Source organism: Toxotes jaculatrix, chromosome 23, assembly GCF_017976425.1.
Source record: "Toxotes jaculatrix isolate fToxJac2 chromosome 23, fToxJac2.pri, whole genome shotgun sequence".
Classification (NCBI taxonomy): Eukaryota; Metazoa; Chordata; class Actinopteri; family Toxotidae; genus Toxotes; species Toxotes jaculatrix.
Genome location: NC_054416.1, coordinates 3588549 through 3608330, shown reverse-complemented (window position 1 = coordinate 3608330; position 19782 = coordinate 3588549). Strand labels below are relative to the sequence as shown.

The 19782-nt window shown below is 39.5% G+C and overlaps 2 protein-coding genes across 8 annotated transcripts; one reads left to right on the top strand and one right to left on the bottom strand.

The window, feature by feature from the left end:
* The first annotated feature begins 157 nt into the window (after positions 1-157).
* si:cabz01007807.1 lies at positions 158-19406 on the top strand. Of its 4 annotated transcripts, none has more exons than XM_041031114.1 (35): positions 158-279; positions 7859-7933; positions 8669-8734; positions 9155-9217; positions 9339-9413; positions 9870-9923; positions 10035-11066; positions 11262-11363; positions 11473-11565; positions 11753-11815; positions 11902-11961; positions 12117-12152; positions 12235-12297; positions 12405-12455; positions 12544-12612; positions 12866-12928; positions 13031-13144; positions 13294-13353; positions 13547-13603; positions 13900-13965; positions 14066-14119; positions 14257-14316; positions 14494-14553; positions 14735-14833; positions 14923-14973; positions 15059-15160; positions 15251-15373; positions 15498-15593; positions 15681-15725; positions 15841-15915; positions 16841-16909; positions 17053-17092; positions 17210-17267; positions 17453-17798; positions 17976-19406. In XM_041031114.1, the coding sequence occupies exons 3-35, from the start codon at positions 8690-8692 to the stop codon at positions 18378-18380; spliced, it is 3849 nt and encodes a 1282-aa protein (XP_040887048.1). In that variant the 5' UTR covers positions 158-279; positions 7859-7933; positions 8669-8689; the 3' UTR covers positions 18381-19406. The 4 variants fall into 4 exon arrangements, with proteins under 4 accessions (XP_040887048.1, XP_040887046.1, XP_040887045.1 ...); XM_041031112.1 differs by lacking the exon at positions 158-279 and adding an exon at positions 7486-7678 and having other exon boundaries at positions 15254-15373; XM_041031111.1 differs by lacking the exon at positions 158-279 and adding an exon at positions 7486-7678.
* On the bottom strand, positions 1470-5840 carry LOC121176961 (protein translocase subunit SecA). 4 transcript variants are annotated; one of them, XM_041031118.1, is made up of 3 exons: positions 5439-5731; positions 2828-5224; positions 1470-2677 (listed from the first exon to the last, which is right to left on the bottom strand). In XM_041031118.1, exons 2-3 carry the CDS (start codon positions 5201-5203, stop codon positions 1634-1636), a joined length of 3420 nt encoding a protein of 1139 aa, XP_040887052.1. In that variant the 5' UTR covers positions 5204-5224; positions 5439-5731; the 3' UTR covers positions 1470-1633. The 4 variants fall into 4 exon arrangements, with proteins under 4 accessions (XP_040887052.1, XP_040887049.1, XP_040887050.1 ...); XM_041031115.1 differs by adding an exon at positions 5812-5840 and having other exon boundaries at positions 1471-5224; positions 5439-5642; XM_041031116.1 differs by adding an exon at positions 5812-5829 and having other exon boundaries at positions 1471-5224; positions 5439-5623.
* Positions 19407-19782: the final 376 nt, after the last annotated feature.

Sequence of the window (19782 nt, the reverse complement as noted above, 5' to 3'; positions counted from 1 at the left end):
TACTAATAATAAGGAATCGCAGCCTTGCCAGGTTTTTTTGGGAGGGGGGGTTGTAATTTTACAGATGGCCAATAGCGGCAGCACTGAGCGCGACGCCGTTGTGCACCACTCCAGTCAAACAGGGAGAAGAAAGTCACGTGCCATTTCGAATTTTACCTGAAACCGGAAATACCTGTGCTCTACTGAAATGAAGCTATTTTGTTTCTTTACTCCCAACAGGATTATATTTTTCAACAAAATGCCGTTGTGCACTTTGTGTGGAAGTACTCCTTGAAACAGGTATGTTCACCTGGTAAGCAGAACGGAACGGGGCTGGCTTGTATTAGTGATTTTACGTGTATATTGGTCAAGGGTACTTTTACACAGGCTACAGTAAAGTTTGCGCTGTTTATATAAAGCTTTTTTACTCTAAATAAGTTTATATATATTTTTTTAGCAATATGCCGTCGGTGCACCTTGTGAGGAGACTCTTCTTGCAATAGGTGGGTTCACCTGGGAAGTAGGCAGCAGCTAAATAGGACGAGCATGTAGTTCAGGCAACAGTTCTGTACAGATCGGTTTCCTGGTCTGTATTCATAGTCGAGCTCCAAAAAGAAAACAAAATAACGGTTTTGTTAATCCATGAACTCTGGTTTAATATTGACACGCAGTTTTCTCTGTATACATATTAATATTTTAAAATAAACAGAATTAAAAAAAACAAAGTTTCAAATGAGCAGAACAAAAGTTTTTTTTTTCCCAGGAGTTATGAAGTGATTATATTTAGTCTCTTCTCAGCCTTAAAACTGGAGTCTGTTTGGCTTTGTGTTTATTTGACCCTAAGAGTTAAAACTGCTTCCGTTTTGAAGAACAAGTAGAATAGTTTCATTACCCCCCAAAAATTGTGTGATGAAAACAATTAATTCTGTAGTCATATGAGAGCTTTTTCAGCTTTTTCTTATTTGGTTATTATTATTACCACATATGTAAATATAGTGTAGTAATCTGTATTTCAAACAACTATTTCATGACCTCTGTGTGCTGATAATAGTTTATAATACAGAATCAAATTGCCTTTACAAATTGAATTAAAAAATCAATGTCATTTTCTCTTTAAATAAAAATAATAATAAAAAACGTTATTACTTAAGTTAGCCTTATAATGTAACTCAACGACAATTTTGTAAATACATTTTGCATAGTGTTGTTTGGTGTATGTTCCAGAAAATACAATATAAAATTAAACGTGTAGTATCACAACATTACTTTTTCATTGTCATTAGAAAATATATGAATGAATTAAAGGATCAAGTAAACAGTTGCAAAAATGTTTAAAAAAAATCAACAAACAATAATAATTAAAAAAAAAACATATGTCCTGTAATAGTGGACAGGGAACGTAACTGATTAACTGAAACTTTTCATTCTGACTTCTGACTAGTTCAGTTAGGTTTTTTTGTTTTTTTAAGAATGGAACATCCCCATGAACCTTTGTAGGAATGAATAAACTTGAAAACCAAAAAGAAGAACTTAAAAACCCTCAGCAGCTGTGTTTGTTAGTATCTGAAAGTTTATGGCTTACAGAATTTCCTTCATAACACCATTGTTTGCTTGCCTGCTTAAATGTTTTGTTCACATCATGAGTATCTGCCATCTAGTTAAAAGCTTGATGCATGGTCCTGTGTAGCTTTGAGAAAAACCCACCCAGAGAGAACGGTGTGTCTAAGGTATAGACATGAGTCAGGCCCATAGATTCAAGACACCTGAGTTCATTGGGTATATCAAAGGAGGGATGACTGATGAGCTCGTGGATCTTCAGAGGGTCTCTGGAACGAATTAGAGCCACTAATTCAGCCAAGGGCAAAAAATCTAATAGTGGAACCAGGAGGGAGACAGGCTTCTTCTCCACTTTTACATTCCCACCTGTGTCTCTGGCCCGATCTATCTTCTTTATGGCCTCATTAATATTTGCCTTGAAAAACAGCAACAGTCTGTATCTGGCTATGATGTGTTTGTCAAATCTGGTGAATGAATCAGTGCAGGAGTCGTTGATTTGATGTGCGGAGTATCTAAGAGTGACCTCAGTTTGTTCACAGTAGAGCTCAACAGACTTGAGGGCATTTTGTAAATCTTCCAGAGCTTGATTGATGCAGTTTGGATCTTGATGTCTATCTTGGTGGGTTAAAGATGCAAAGGCACGGTTATAATATGCAATTGCTGCCCAGCAGTGGTCCTTCTGTATGGCTTTCGTGTACATCTTGATGCTCTCTACAAGATGTCCCTTTTCACGTAGCTCATTGCCAAACACTGTGTAGTCGTGCAGGTTTGATAAGGGTGATTCTCTGTGTCTAAGTTTTTGCCTGGCGCCGTTCAGGTCACTGCTCAGTCTGTATTTCAGCTCTGTGATAGAATCTTTCTCACTGAACTTTGTGAGAAGCCACATACCCCAGAATTCATTCAGTGCAGACAAATCTGAGTCTGCTGGCTTGTTACTGCTTTTGTACACTTCATCTAGTGTGTTCAGATACTGACGGAAGAGCTCTTCCTTCTTCTTTATCTTTGGGATGTCACACTCCAAGAAGCTAGCTAGTCTTTGAGCCACTGAGTTGTCTCTGACTTCTTTAGCTGTCGTAATTCTTGACTTCCTGACTGAGTTTTTAGTCAAAATACGTGACAGTGTCTGAGACATATCTTGAGATGTGACAGTGCTGTGGTTTTCTTGATACAACCTCAATTGCATCACAAAAAGATCTTGATATGCTGGAGTGGCATCTGTTAATTTTTCAAATAAAAATTGATGTTTCTTTGTCAAAACCATCTTTTGAAGTAGTCCTGAGAGATGGCTGGAGCAGACAATGAGCTGAGCTGACCCAGGAGATCCTTGTCTTGCAGTACGACCAAATGCCTGTGCCTCCACGCGAGCGTTCCTTGGCAGGAAGGTCTGCACAACGAACAAACCTCCGGCTCTGTTTACTTCATCAGAAACCTTAAGGTCTGTTCCACGACCTGCAAGGTTTGTTGCTATGATGACCTCTCCTGCTTTAAGCTTCTTGGTAAAGATTGCAGTATTGTCCATGTTGTTGTTTATGTAAAGTGTTTTATTGCAGACCTTGAGAGTATCGTAGAGAACCTTTGCTCGTTTGATGGTCTCACAGATGATCAGCACAGCTCTTGCCTCTCTGTACAGAGTAGGGTTAGTTTGTGCTGTGACAACATTGCAGATTTTTTCAATCCATTCTTTTTCATCATCTACAATTACTCCTTCAACCTCAAACAGCTTTCTGGGTTTGAATGTCGGTATCTGACAGGTCTGGATACCATCATAGATTTTCTGTAAAGTCTCAGTCTCTGCTTGTTGGCCAAGAGTCCCCGAGATTCCATAGATCTGATCTCCATACTTCAGAAGCAAGCCGACATTGGACATGTAGTTTGTGATGGCTGTCATGCTGCTCAGCTTGGACTCATGTTTCATTTCAAGGAACTGCTGTAGTCCATCTGTCCATTTCATGAGGTTTTCAACAACACCTGTGCAGGTGTAGTCTACAGGGACTATTCCATGTTTCTCAATGATATATTCATGATCCTCAGTCATGGTTTTTGCATAAAATGCATTTTCAATCCACACCTTCAGTTTAGTTTTGACCAGATCTGAGAGGAAGCCTGGGATGTAGCAGCTACTTTGGTCTTTGCTCAGATCACACGGTGTGAAATGCAGAGCGCGTTTAATTTCTTGTTCTGCAGCTCTGTGCACACTGTCTTCATCAGAGTACATGTACTGACAGAAGCCTCCGTTGGTTAAAAGCAGTGGTACTTTCCCGTTTTCACTTTGCAGCTCTTTGTTCAGTTTCTCTATTGCTCCATCTTTGTTTATGCAATGCAGAGCAAACTGACAAGATGGGAATTTCCTCTCGATTGTCTTGAAGAACCCTGCCAGGTGGTTAACAGTAATACTTGCAGTTTTCTCTATTAAAAGGCCCTTGTCCCTTCTAAGGTCTCTGACTGAACCTTTTGCCAGTGTACCTGTGTCCTCAGCCATTTGAAGGATGGTGAACTCATCGATATCTCTGCCCTTTGTTATGTTTTCAAGTATGACTTGATGGAAGGGGTATTTTGGCCCCACAGTTGTCTCTGTACCGATCTCACTGTACTGGTTAGCAGTGGCCCATATGCATGCCAAGAGTGGGCTAAGATGTTGTAAAGCAGGCATATCACTACTTATATAAACCACATGGAGACCTTTATCCAGCATCAACGAGTCCACTTCATCCACAATTGCACACTGGAATTTCCTTTGTCCAAATATGTCCATCCTGTGGAAGTGTTGCTTGAGCCAGTCTCCAGCAAACTCTTCCACTGTACCATAAACAACTTGACACTGGTAGCACTTTTTTAAGTCTCGCTCTTGTTTGTTGTTGTTGCAGTCTACACTGATGTTCAGAACCTTATAAAAGCCTTTCCACTCTTTCATATCTCTTTCTGCAAGAACTGGGGAACTGGACATGATGTCTACTTGTTCTCCTCTCATAGCTCGAAATGCTGCAAACATTGCCACAATACACGACTTTCCCTCTCCAGTTCCAACCTGAATTAACCGCCCTGTCTTGGAAAGAGCCATAAGACACCAGCTCACCATCTGTGTCAGTCGTGGTCTGAAGTGAGTTTTTTCTGCTGCCTGACAAAGCTTCAGCAAGTCTCTCTTCAAGCCAGTTAGTTGTGATTCATCATTCTTTGATTTAAGGTGGTTACAAACTGATGATACGATATCTTTCACCTCATCTAAAAGCTTATCATCAATTTGGTTTAACTTTTGTTGGCGGATTTCCTCAAGAATTTCTTCCAGTGTCTTCGCTGTGTTACTGGTTAAACGATTCTTTAGCTCTTCATCTGTTACATGTTTGTCTTGAACCAACTCGATCAGTGTCTTTCCTTTTTGACATCTCCAACTGGGAGTGATATAATTAATCTCTATACTGTGCAATATTGTCATCATCCATGAGAGCAGATGTGATCTGTCATTTGTTGTTGACTCAAATCTCTTCAGAAGAGCATTGAACAAGTCAGCAGCTTCCTCTGGGCTCCATTTGATATTTGTAACCAGTCCTTTCAGCTTGTTGAGGAGAAGCTCTGCATTATTGTTTGGAAGAAACAAACTGTGAGCAGTGGAGAAAGCTGTGATTCTCTGAGCCAGTGTCTGGACTCTGAGATCTGTGCCAGACTCATCCATTTTAGGGAAAAACTGTCAAATCTAGTCAAAACAGAAATGGATAAAATCAGGATTTTGAGATTCTCTCTTTTAAAAAAATTGTAAAAATTGTATGAATGTTATTGAACTTACTCTGACAAAGAATTTATACCAAATATTCATAAATGTACAGGTAATATAAATATTTAATGCATTATATAGTAACTGTTTTCTTATTAATGCATTTAATATGTTGTGGTAGTAGTCTGACACTCACCTGTTAACCAGATGAAAAAGGTGAGACACGATGTTTGTCTTTAGGACACCTGAGATGATCTGCAGCCAGAGCGTGTGATTCCTGCCTGTTTTATATTTGTTTTCTGTTGTTTGTTTGCATTCCTCACCTGGGCACTGCCCTGAGGGAATTTCTGGCCATGCTTTCGATTTATGTGTTGGGATTTACTGTAAACCAGTTTACTTACTGTAATTGAAATTCAATGTTAAGCTCAAGATGCAGCAACTCACATATTTAAGGTACATTTATTTTTTGTCCATTAAAGAATAAGTAGTAATAGTTCTTTCATTCTGTTCCTAAAAATGAACAGAATTAAAGCTTTACTTCTTTTTCTAATAGTTTGCTGGGCTCTCACCTTCACCTTTCATCTTCTGTATTTCTGGACTGTCCTCTGTCTTTGAGGATGAGTATGGTAGATAACAAACCAGTCACACCCATGTCTTTTCTTAACTGCAGAAAAAATCCCCTACATGCACCAGAGGATGGTGGTTTTGCTTTTTCTTTTGCTTTCTTGGCAATCCCCTAAATTCTTGGTGGAACGAAGTGTGCTCGGACAAGATAAAGATTAAAAAGATTCTGATTAAATAATTAGACACTATGAGCAAACATCAGATACTTGATATTTACATGTAAAAGATTTGAAATCATTTTTGGTTGAGATTTGTTTTACACAGGCTTCAGCAGAATTTGCAACACAAATCACTCCAACACTCCTCCTAAGAGGTTTGCTTTATTCTCAATTGATGAAATATAATGTACAAAGTTTTTTGAACAATTTCAACTTTTTACAGTATTATTTTTATTCACATGGTAAAGGAATTTAAAAATATTTCATATATATTCTTGAGTCTAGGCCTCTAAAGCTATATTGCTAGTTGCTTTTTTTTGATGAGGTAATGTTACCGGTAACTGTAACAGAAAACATTTTGAAGTAACTTTCACTGGTCCAGTAACAAAGTTAAGTAAAGGGTTACAGCTTACAGAGCTGCTGCCATCTGCTGGACAAATAATTTCACAACACTGTCTGTTTCCTAAAACCAACAGCTGAGAGAAACATTTAAAGTTTCAGTGTTAACTCTTATTCACTGATATAATGTATACAGCTTAATTTATACTCTAGGGTTACTATACTATAGGGTTAGAGCTAACTATGAATCCATGTTTCTCTGCAGCCACCATTTCAAGGACTCCCAGTGTCTCTCACTCACTGTCCTACCCGCTGTCCATACTTATTTATTTTTTTTAATGCTTTTTGTTAATGCTGAGTGTGATTATTTATTCAGTGCTCATGATTTGCCCACAACCTTATTAGTTACATCACAGCTAAGGACATCCAGCCAAGGTAACTGCTGCTGAACTGTGAATACATCAGTTTCATTTTATTTGAGGGGTGAATTTCCGGAAAGGCTTGTTAGGAGAGAGTGAAAGTGTGAGCTTATCTCTCTTACGTAGATATATTAATTTTCTTTTTAGACTTTAAAAAAATGTTTATCTTGATGGTGGAGGTTAAAGTTCATTATGATTTGTGAATGGTGTGCATTGCCGCAGTCTAATTAAGCAGCACAATATCTTAAGCCCTCGTCTGTCAGCACCGAGCCTCCGCGCGTCAACACGCTTGGACCACACCGCCCGTTCGAGCTGGGCGAGGACAACCGGTCGGTTTGCATTGATGTGAGCACAGTCGGGGGAAAGGTGACAACCTGTAGCAAGTCAACGCAGGCAGACAACGACCGGAAATTACGTGTTGGCCTTCAAAATCATAGTGAAAATTTCATTTTGAACGCGTTAGTGAGAATGATTAAATGTCCTCTGGGGACATTAACCACTTCGACTTTCAACACCTGGTTATGACAGTTATCCCAAATAACTGGGTGATACCGGTCTCATTAGAGGAAGATAGTTTAATGGTGATCCATTGCAACCCGTGTCATTTCAGCCAAGTGCAGATAGCTCGACACTGAATGGTCTTTTATTTAGAAATGTTTCAAACCGGATGTTCAGGTATTCACCGCAGCAGACTTGACACAGGTGCGCCAAACCGGGAGATAATTACCGAGCTAAATCCTGTTGGTCCAGAGGAAAAAAACACTTGATGCGTGTCAGTGTAAAAGAAACGCGATCATTCACCGGATAAATCTCATCCGTGGGAAAAAAATAATGTGGTTTTAATTCAGAGTTTATTATCAAACTAATCACCGATCATGAGAGGAGATACAGCTTCGGTAAGTGCTGGAGAAATCCTGCATGAATATTGATGCTTGAGGCTGTTCAGGCAGATGAAAGAGAGAGTTTTTATTGTTTTGTTTATATGATCTATGTATTGTAAATTGTTCCCAGTGTTTTAAATATATTTCCTTAGGTTATTATTCTAGTCTTTTTCTAACATAATTGCTTATTATTAGGAGAATGGTGCGGAGGGGGGCGAGCATGGAGAGCGTGCAGCAGCAGCTGAAGCTGCATCTGGGGAAAGACGACCTGTGAGTATTTGGAGACTGTGTCTGTGGTAGAAAAGTTGTTGACAGAGACTGGGAGTCTTTGATTCTCAAATATGGCGCCAAACTTTGCAGCCAGTGCCTGATTTCCAGCTTTTTCTTCCACGTGTTGCATGTTTAACATTTTATACTAAAGAAAGTAAAGAACCTAATCCGATCAGGACATGGGGGACAGTGTATTTCCCTTTACTGTGGGCACACTGTTTGCTGTCATGTATTTTGTGAAGGCAAACACTGGGTGGCCAAACCCAGAGTGCCATGATGTCAGCTGTTCTGAATGTCTTTTCACTGTCTGTCATGTGTGTGACTGATGGATGTTTTCATTCAGGTACAGAACACAAAGAATCTGCTGTCGTCACACAGCAGTTTGACCTCGTCATACGACTTTTCTGTGTTGTTTTTTTTATAACATAAAACACAAATTGTACCAGTAGGATTCAATAATTCAATATTTTTCATTGTCAGAAAGTATCTGACCTTTTCTCATTAGAGGAAGATAGTTTAATGGTGATCCATTAGACAATAAGTATAAAGGTTATACTCCTCTACGTCTAATTTAACTAACATCACACGTAACACAATAGACAAGTACCGGCATATTGTAATGTATCCCTTTCATGACAGTAAGACGTCGTATGTTGTTTTTTTTAAGCTCGCAGAGCACAAAGAAAAAAGAAGAACGGGCAGTTGGTGATTTTCCGTCTTTTTTTTTCTTTCCAGAGCATTGTGTCGCTACAGAATATGCTGAAGAAAGTTTCCCAAAGCCCTTTCCATAATCAATACAAGGTAAGTGGCTACACACACACACACACTCACACTCACACACACACTCACGCTCACGCTCACACACACACACTGGCAGTACAGAATTACAAATTGCAACATACAGTATAAGTATGAGTGCTTGCTCATGGGGGAAATGTTGGGTCTCTGTAAATAATATTATAAAGAGTGCGGTCTAGACCTGCTCTATATGAGATGTGCCCTGAGATAACTTCTATCAGGGTTTGGCTCAGACACACACCCTAATACCCACTAAGCCTTGGTACTTTACTGTACTGCAAGGGAGTTATATGTGACTTCTTCCCTTCCTTCATTCCTTACCTTCTTTTCCAGTTTGAGAATGAAAAGTAAAAAAATGTACACGTAAATTAGCTCCTTCGTGATAGTTGAATTAATTTTTTTCTCCATCTCTCTCCTCATCAGACTCTTGTTTCATCGCCCTCTGATTCCAGTGGATCAGCTGTGAACGAGTCTCAAAACAAACAAGTTAGTGACACATGACTTTTATATCACACGGAGTTGGAATGCATGAAAACCATGATGCGTGACTTCCCACGCTTCGCTGTGCTGCAGTGTTTTTTTAGTGTCACTGACTTTTGGTCCACAGGACAGTGAGTTCCTTAGCGACCTCTCAGCTGCTGCTACAGATGTGACAGACAACCACCAGGTCCACTTAGGACAGGTGAGTTTCAGCATCTGCAGAGCATGCACAGCATTTTTAACTCCAAGGATGAAAATGTTGCTCTCAGTTTGAAGAAGTAGGATGATCATCTTCTTCCTTCTGCAGCACAGATTAAATCCAAACCCTATCTCGTTTTCTTCTTTAGTCTGCAGTACAATCACACAAAATGTTATCTTGAAATCTTTGAAAGTTGTAGGTGTGTTTGTGTGTAAGCAGATTGATTGACTAGGCAGTAGAGTTTTTTTTTATTTTTTTTTATTAATAACTCAGTTCATTGTCATCATGTGAAACGACACTGCTGTGTCACTGTCTAATTCTGTCAGAATGGAGAGCAGGTATGCCCTCAGATATGTTTTTAGATGCCTGCTTAACTCAGTTTGAGCAATATGTCAACAGTCAAAGTGAAATCTAACACCACTTCCTTCTCTGTCTCATTTCCCTTTCTTTGTTTATCAGAATGGAGTCAATGGGGATTTGGCCAAAGCGAACCCATTTTATGCGTATTATTTGGTATGTATTGTTCAGGGATTTCAGTTTTTAAAACCAGATCACAACATTACCTCAAGAACTACCTTTTTCTTTTTCTGAGGCTTCCCTAATGACCCTGTGTTCTTTCATCAGGAATCAGGCAGCAGTGGTCATGCAGTGGAGGAAGGAAGCACGGAAATTTCAGAGGAAACAGACCTCAACACCATCTTTGTCCCTCCACCTGAATTTCAGAGCTCGCCTCTGGACTTTCAGCCCAAAATTAAGACTCTGGAAAATGGAGATGTGTTTTCTGAACCTCAAAAGGACATATTCCAGACCCTTACCCACAACCATACGCAAGACTTCTTTCAGACATCGGCATTAGCCCATAATGCATCTGCTAATGGTCATTTTCATGATGAAACCCTGAACTCCAAAGATCTTTTCCAGGCTGTTAAAGAAGAGGAGGGGGTGAACCCCTTTGACAAATCTCCCAGCATTTTTGTGGACCCATTCAAAAGTCCTTCAGAGAAGGAGGACGATGTGTTCCAGTCTCCACAGCCTTCTGTGGTGAATCCTTTTTATACTCCTTCCACCAATGGAGCAGATTTGTTTCAAGCTGGTCCAGCTGAAAATGGGGACCTTTTCCACATCAACAAAAACAGACAAGATCTCTCTACAAAAGCTAATGGCCTTTTCGACCGCTCTTCTAAGGAAAATCTGGATGTATTTTCAACTTCATCCACGAATGCAGTCGACCCATTCCCAAGCCCAATTACAAGGGATTTATTCCAAGAAGGCTCCAGTTTGGAAAACCCGTTTGGTGCTACTCCCTCAAAACAGTATGACCCTTTCCAAGATGTTTCAAATGGGACTCCAGACATCTTCCAACCCCTCCCCTCACATACTAACAGCAGGGATATATTTGAGAAGGCTACGTACTCTGCATCTTCACTCAACAGTCCGTCGGAATTGAAGCTGGACATGCCATCGTCACCAGATCTCTTCAGAGCAGCGCAGTCAGAATCTCTACCGGCCATTCAGCCGAAGTCTTTCGACAAGTCACATGATATTGTCTTGACGACTCCTCAGGGAACCAAACGAAGTATTCTTCAGCCGACTCCCTTCAGTCAGGCCAGCAATCTCTCTGTGTCACCCAGCCAGACCCGAACGGAAATGACTCATGTATGTAATAAGTACCATTCAATACGTTGACAGCCATAAAATCAATGTTAAATATTTTATACTCTACATTTTAAAGTGTGCGTCCTTGAGGGTCCCACTGGACCACAAGATGCATCCAGTCAGCAGACTGCTTCAAGACATATTCTGATTTATATGACACGCACTTCATACCTTTTTTCATAATCAAACTTGCAGGTGCAAACCTTCAAACGTCCACCAAAGCCACTTCCTCGAACTAGACCACCCAGGCCAGAAAAGCCACCAAAACCAGAAAAGCCACCCACACCAGCAAAACCTGTATGCAAAGAACACAGTTTAACATAATCTCTTAGTGATTACCTGCTTTTTTTTTTTTAGTCTCACTTTCTGTCTGAAATCTTCTTTGTCTGTTTTTGATTGTGTTTAGACTGAACCTGAACCAACTGTGCCAAAGACGGCTCCTAAACCGGCCTTCAGAACGGTCCCAAAGCCAGTTATTCGTCGCAAACCAAAAACTCCAGTACGCATGCTGTCTAAACTTGACCTGTTTAGCTGCCCTAAGTATCTTGTGCAATAGTGCGTCTAACTGTCTAATTAGAAATTATTTAAATGATCATGTGTGGAAAGCTTGTGGATAGGTATAAAGATATGCAACACATAGGAAATAATTTGTCGGTGTGCATATTTTAAGTATGTTTCTTTCACAGGAAAGTAAACCAGTGAACCCTGAGAACTACGTTGTCCTTGAGGATATCCTGCTTATTGGACAGGTGTGTTGGATGGAGGTTTCAGTTTTCATTGCTCCTAATAATACGGACATGTTGTAAAGCTTTGTTTTATTAAAATCCCAAAACAGGAAAGGTGTGTGGAAGACTGGCCTGAGGACAGTCCTGAGCTTAGCCCTGACTTCAAACCAGTAAGAAAACATTTAATTAGCATCCTTTGATTACTGTCTCAATAATAGGTTTGCATACTATCGTGTACACTCAGCAATGTTCTTTATGCAAAGTAATGTTCTGTCAGAGACATTTCAGCTGATGAAGAATGTTTTTTGTTTCTTTTTCCCCAAAGTCTGGAAAATTTCGACTACGACGAGAGTCATTGAAGGTACAAGAAAGTTCATTTAAAAGAAAGAAAAAAATCATATAAAATAATAAAACAATAAAAAAAAGTTTAATCCTTCTCTTAGGTGAAGACGGACTCCGATGGAGGAAGTGGTGAGGATCAGGATGGCTCTGGAAGTCAGATCAAGGTACGATCTGAGAGCGTTAACTCATTCGTCACTATAAGATCTTGTGGCTGCCATTAATATATTTTTCCACAATATAATTTAAGGTTTTGTGCAAACAATTATTACAGAAAAAGGACAAGAAATTCAGAATGTCCCTACTCTCCAGAAGAGGCTCAAAGGTAAAATAAACAATGAAAATAACAGCTTTGCTGCTTTGTTTGTGTTTGCACGTTTGTCAGTACATCATTAATGGATTTTACTTTTTAGGATAAGTTTCCTGATGACACCAAGGAGGGAAAGAGCAAGACACTACCCATCGCTCGTAAATCATCAAAGGTAACAATCAGTGTGTCTAGAATCAAACATAAATTGATTAAGCTCATGTCACTAAGCCAAGTCCCTACATATTTATATCTGTGGAAGATATGTTGTTGCATCTAGTTATGATTCAGTGCAAAGGAAGATTGTGGTGTAGTGCAAATACAGTGAAAGAAAAGGCACAAACAAATACAGGCAACAAACATGGAGGACAAACTCATAGTTTTTTTTTTTTTTTCTAAGTTTAAAAGTGAGTGCTTCTGTTTCCCAGGACTATTTTTCAGAAATGCACACGGTTACAGGAGAGAATGAAGATGGAGAGCAGGAATATAAAGTAGGTTTTATGTATTCATTTATTTTTTAAGTCTTGTTTTTGTACGAATGAACAGGATTAGCAAACCTGTGGTGGTTTCACAATGTCTTCCTTTGTCACCAGAAAACAGCTCTGAAGACCAAAATGAACCGGCTGCTTAGAAGAGCATCCACCAATTCCTCCATGATAGAGGGGAAGCACATGAATGAACATTTACCTCAAGAATCAAAGCTACAGGTATGTGGCTTCATGGAGGAACATTTCCCACAAGTCTCCTATTTAATCTGCCGTAATAGTTTCATCCAGACAAACATCCCCTGCAATGTGTCATACACATAATTCAGCATCACAGTTCAGCTAAGGTTTTCTTTCTAATTCCACAACAGGATGACGACATCGGTAAGAAAAGCATCAGCAAGAAAAACTCCATACGACGATGGTCAGAGGTAAAGTGCCAGAAGTCTGCCAACTTTTTCCTCAAACTCATGTCAGCACTTTGAAAGGAGTAATAGATTATAGTTAGATTATTTCTTTCTAAATATTTAAAGTCTTTATTACTTATGTTCTTTGTTTCCTTTAAGACAAACTTTAATCTCCCAAAACATGTAAAGGCTTTTAATGCTGTGCCTTTTTTAACAGGGGACAGTGGTGGATGACAGCACGGGTGAAGAGGAGGATGGAGCTCATCATGAAGAGGTTGATAGTCATGGATTTATATGTTTTTGTTATCTGAATGTTTAATAACCAAGCCAACAGCCTAAGGTGTTGTCATGACTGACAGCGTGGCAATATTCACGACAGCTCAGCCGACAGAAGTCGTAGAATGAAGCTGCTTATTTTGAATACTCTCAGAATTTTTGGACGAGCGTTTGGTTTAAACCGTTTGAATGACAGTTAAATTGATCTTTTTTTTTTCTTTGAGCATTTAAGGGAAGCACTCTGAGTATTCTGGCATTCATTTATTTGGGCAATTTAATCTTTTGTCTCTCCAGAAGAAAAAAAACAAGCTGAAAATTAAATTTGTGCCACACAGAGGATTTGCCATCACTGTAGAAAAGGTATTTTGCATCTACTGTATCGCTTCTATTTCACATTTCACAGCTTCATATATGAAAACCATCATGTTTGTGAATCACTTTAAAAACCTTTTTTCTCCAGGCTGATGATGAACTGAAGGGAGCACATGGATATACACCTCGTAAAGGCTCAAAGGTACAAATATATTCACTGAGTGTAGTGGATGTGTACGGTGTGTGTGTGTGCTACGTTCGTATGTTTGTGGTATGAGGATGTCTGTACAGTGTAACATGCTTGGAATGTTTTGTTTTTTTGTTTTTTTTCCCCCTCAGGACAAAACACAAGATGAACTTCTCGGTGCACATGGCTACACACCTCGTAAAAAGTCACAGGTGATGGTCGCCTTCATTTCAGTGAACTCATTCGCCCGTTGTGTAATATGAGGGCGACTGGTCTGATTATGGATTTAGTTTTGAAGTTTTCTGTCAGTGCTGCACTTTTAGAATCACTGTTATTCTGAAACAATTAGTTTTTCTACGTCCAAGTTATTAAACTTACTTCACTCTTAGGATGATGCTTTTGAGGATGTAGAAGAGATGAAAGGCCACAGTCTTCAGTCAGCCAGCAAGGTACTACCTTTCATTTTCGATTTGTTGTTTGACATTGCTAAAATGCATATTTATACATTTTTTTCTTCTGAATTTAGGAATTTGCTGACTTGCCTCAAAGGTCACTAACAGTAACATTTTGGTTGCTAATGTTCCTGATTTACCTGCCAAGAATAACAGTTGTCCTGTATATGTTGCTCAGGCTGCTTTCATGGATGACAAGCACTTCCAGAAAACACACCATTTTTCTTCTGGACTATATGGAGATGAAGATGCCTATGGGATGGAAGACTGCAAACCTGTAACTTTCTTTTTTCGTAGTTCTCAGATTTTCTTTGACCACTCTGTTACCTGTTTTAACTTAATGGGCTTTTTTTCCTTCATCAATAGAAGAAATCAACAAAGATGAAACTGCTGCACGTGGGTCGCCGAAGCCCTAAGGTAAACTTTTGTCATTCAGTGGGTGATGGTAGATGCTTTTGCTGAATTTTTTTTAACAATTTGTCTGAATGTTGTTGTGACTTAGGAGGAAATGCTGGATGACACCTGTCCTCAGAAGAAGAAGGGCAGCTTCTCAGCAGAGGAGTTAGACGATGACGAATTAAACGGGATGGAGGACTGCAAACCGGTATATTAAAACTAAAACCAGTATTTTATGATAAGTGTATTACTTTTACTTTGTAATGGTACTAGTAACATCATGTTTTGTTTGTTTTAGCAGAAATATTCCAAACATAAAGGTCCTAATCCTGTTCCACGCAAATCTAAGACAACCTACAACACAGCTGGACAGAGTGAACCGATCGGATTCAATCACCACACACCTCAGCAGGCATCCAGTGTATGTTTGTTTGTTTGTTTAATGCACAACGGAAGCGTTAATTATCATTGTGTACTTGAGTTGTTTTTGGGTTTTTTGTTTTTTTTTGTAGTTTTGGCTTAATTTTTATAACATATTTCTGCAGGATGCCTTTGCTCAGGATGAAATTACAGGAAAAGATTTCATGAGTCCGGGAGAGATGTCTGACAGTGAACAAGATGAACTGGAAAGCTGCAAACCGGTATTTTCAACCTGATGTTCATGTTTGCTGCTTCCTTTTTGAGGTTATTTAAAATGTGATAGTGAAAACTGTTTCTTTTTTCAACAGAAAAAGTCAATGAAACTCAAAGGCCTCAAAAAGTTCAAGGCTAAGGTCAGTCTGTGCAGTTTAACTTATTTCTGATTGCAGGGATTTTTGTTATCACTGTCAAATCCTTACAAACAAGAGAATGAAAATCTCACTTATCACTGTCACGTCGTCTTGCCAGAGCAAAGCCATGCATCCAGAGTACGAAGACCCTCCAGGAGCTGCATGCAGCGACTACCTGTCGGAGGCTGCTAAGGTTAGTTTACACCATTCAGAGTGGAAAATACTGCAAGATAAGTGACCTGACAACATGTTGCTGACTCAGCCAAACCTTGGCATGACACGTGGATTCTTTAGATAGTGATTTCTATCAAAATGGCATGTCTTTAATACTTAGATAAACTTATTCCTTTTTGGCTCATCTTTGTATTTATGTCCTAATAAATGACCCAGTTACCAACCTCAGTCATCATGGGACTGTAACTTGTGATGCAGCAGCACATGGTTTAACTGGACTCTGTTGACTCTGACTCTGATAACATATTTTGTTTTGGTCTGAAATTTTCTAGTGAGTCAGACCTGGCTAGGTTTATGGAAAATCACTTCTTTGATTCTCTGATTTGTTTACTGTCCACGTGTCCAGCACTGACGTCTGTCAGAAGCGTTTACATGTACCTGAGAAAACGAGGTGAAAACCTATTTTTATCTCGTACACTGAAGAGTTGATAAGAAGTTTATTTAACATGTCATGACTGTAGTATTTGATAGAGCCTTGTTGTTCAAGCATAAAGTCATTATTAAGAAGGATTAAAAAGGAAATCTTCTTCTTAAGAAGGAAATTCCTGAGTACAAAAGGTTTTCTTGCATTATTTATACAAGGTGCGCTTTGTTGATTTCAAATGGTGATTGAGAAACGATTAAGAAATGTTGTTGTTTTCCACTGTCGGCTTCATTATCTTCATCTCTGCGTACCTTGATGGGACACATTCCTTTGACATGACTGGGCCGGTTCAGCAACATAGACTACATACTATCCAACACAGCAATTGTAATGTGGGGTTTTGATGACTAACCTGTGTGAATATAGTAAAATATGCAGCAAAGATCTATTGATCTAGTCTACTCTAGTAGTCACTGGCTTGTTTTTGTTAAATACACCCTTCCCCTCACCTCTCATTCAGGCGGAGTGGCTGGCTGCTCAGAAGGATGAGCATGCTATGGATGGTTTTCAAGATGAAGACGAGGAAGGGGTCAGTTTCTTTTAACAAAGGACATACTCAAATATTGCACTTCATCACCAAACATTTCCTATGTGTGCAAGCAAATATTGTTTCCCTTTTTGAACTGTGTGGTGCTCACGTGTGAACCATTATGTTTTTGTTTTTGGTCACAGGACACTGACAGCCTGATGGAATGGTGGTACACTGTGGAGCGTGAGTCACATACTTATTTTAAGTTACAGATTCAGACAACAGATATTGAGCGATAGAAACAAACGCCTGAATGTCTTTTTTAACTTCACTAACGTTTGTGGCTTTGTTGTATTTCAGAATGGGATGAGGTGCCGTCGGACGATGAGAACAACGTCATAAAGGAGGATGAGTCCAAGTACGTCTGTGTATATGAATCTGGAGAACACATGATTAGAAATGAACAAAAATGGCTACATTTAAACTGCTGTCAGGGTGAGCCTGCCGTGGCGGTGATTGCTTGACTAAAGAGGTTGTTTGCCATTTGGTACAGAGAACCATATTTTAAGGTTTTTATTGGTTTGGCTCCCAAATAAATCCCAGGTCATTCACCATGTTGTCGGACAAGGTTTACCGTGGCCTACGTGTCTTCAACAAGGTCTTCACAGAGCGAGCTGAGGTCCTCTGGCAGTCCATCATCATGCTCCACGCCATCGCAGATGACATCAACAACTTCCACCACAAAGCCAAGATTGCCGGCATCACGGGCGGCACCACCACAGCTGTGGGTGGTGTGACAGCCATTGCCGGCCTGGCTCTGGCACCCTTTACGCTGGGTGCCTCGCTGGTAGTTACAGCTGTTGGTGTGGGTGTGGCAACGGCTGGTGGAATCGCTTCAGCCTCTGCAGCCATCTCGGATAACGTTAACAATATGCACGACCGGAAGAAGGTAAGTTTCCTTCAAATTCTGTTCATATGACGTTCTTATAATGCTGCAGAGTTAAAGGATCTTGACTTTGATACCAGAGCCTGGGGTTATAGCCCTGTCTCATCACATGACTCAGTTTACCATTTGATTTTTTTGATGTTTAACCTCAGACAGTGACCTTTTCTTCCCCTTCCATAGGTGGAGACAGTACTGCAGGAGTATGAGGCTCACCTGCTGGACATTGGTAAGATCCTGCACTTTGTCAATCAGGGCTTGTACAAACTTCGCGGCCATCCTTTCCTCCGGTCTGGCACCCAACACTACTCAGAGGACTGGGAGATCCGCAGGGCTGTCCAGATGATCAGCTTAGTCGACTCGCCGGTGATGCGAGCAACTGAGGTAACAGACACAGCTGTAGCTTCAGTGCAAGGACTCTTCAAAGGCATAGACAAATACTTCATCAAGGACTCCCGTGAGCTAAAGAAAGGCTGCAAGAAAGAGATGGTGGGTCAAATAAAAGAGGTGGCAAATGTGCTGAATGATGGAATAGTGGAGCTCAATGCAATCAGAGAGGAGCTGCTGGAGGCTACAGGAAACATGTGAGAAATATGCTGCCCCCTCCTGGCTAAATAAGGGAACTGTTGATTTGAGGAATCCATGTAGAGATTTGAACAGCAGACTCTGGACATTATCAGAATTGTATAGTATATTCAAATCTACTGCAGTAACGTGAAGCTTATAATGGTCACGTTTGTTGTAACTTTGTCAGAAAGGTGTTCAACTCTGGTTTCTTTTGAGGCTGTATATTATTCTGGTTGGATTTGTATTATAAAATGTTTACAGATGTTCTCACAGGGACCGGGCAAGATAACACAATACCTTTTTATTTGTGCACTTTATGCATTGTTCTGTGGTTCAAGGGTGTATATTTAAGGTGTATATGAATGCAGCATTTTGCTCACAGATTAGTCAATTTTTAAATGACTACCAGTTTAATTCCACCAATTATGCACGAGGAGCACAAATTATAAACAACTCCTTACAATACAGTGCAGTCCAATAGAGCAATACCTCAAATTCATGATCGAGTTTCATAACAATTTCTCTGACAGTCCCAACAAAAATGTGTATAAGTTCACAAAGGTAGTATTTCTTGTAGGGTTGTTTTATTGAGCTGTATTATAATGTCAGTGGTTCTCATCATTTTATCCAGTCCATGTATTGGATATCAGTGGAATGAAGCAGGTATGAGTTGTTGAAAATCTACAATGAGACTCACAAAGAAGAAACTGTGATTTTCCTTATGGACTTTGTAAGATTTATGTAAATGTATTTGTTCATGTTTGTAGATACTGTTAGAATATGTCTGCCTGATTAATTTTAACCACCATAAAATACTATTTAAATATTTTTTTAAAAAAAGCTAATTATTCACTGATACTCAAATTTTCAGTGACCACTTCTGGTCTTACTAGATGACACTGCTGCCTTTATTTTATCTGCATTATACTGTCAGTGCATCTTCCTGCTTTATTGCCTGAACAGAATGAACCTGTACAAGTCTTAAAATGGTCTATTTTGGTATAAACATATAACTGAATCTATGAATAAAGACTGTTTAGAAACATGTCCCATTTGCAAATTTTGGCCTCAGGTGCTGCTCCCATATTTCCTGCCTGTGTGTGTGTGTTTGTGTGTAAAAATGTTACAGGCTAGAAAGAGGAGAAAAGACTGATTACACATCTTTAAACTGAGCGGATGGGCCTCGGTGTTGCATAGGTTTATCCCACAATTCAAACCATTCAGAGATCTGAATGTATTGTAAGGATGATAATCTTACAAGAAACTGTATATTTAATCGATTTTTTTCGGGTTCACAAAGGAATAAAAGAACAATAGAAAGAAGAAAGAACAAATTTATTAAGTTATGCAGAGGCACATAGAGAGTTTGGAACTTAGATTTCTGCCTTTTTTGTCTTTGCTTTCATGCTGTTTTGACCTGAAC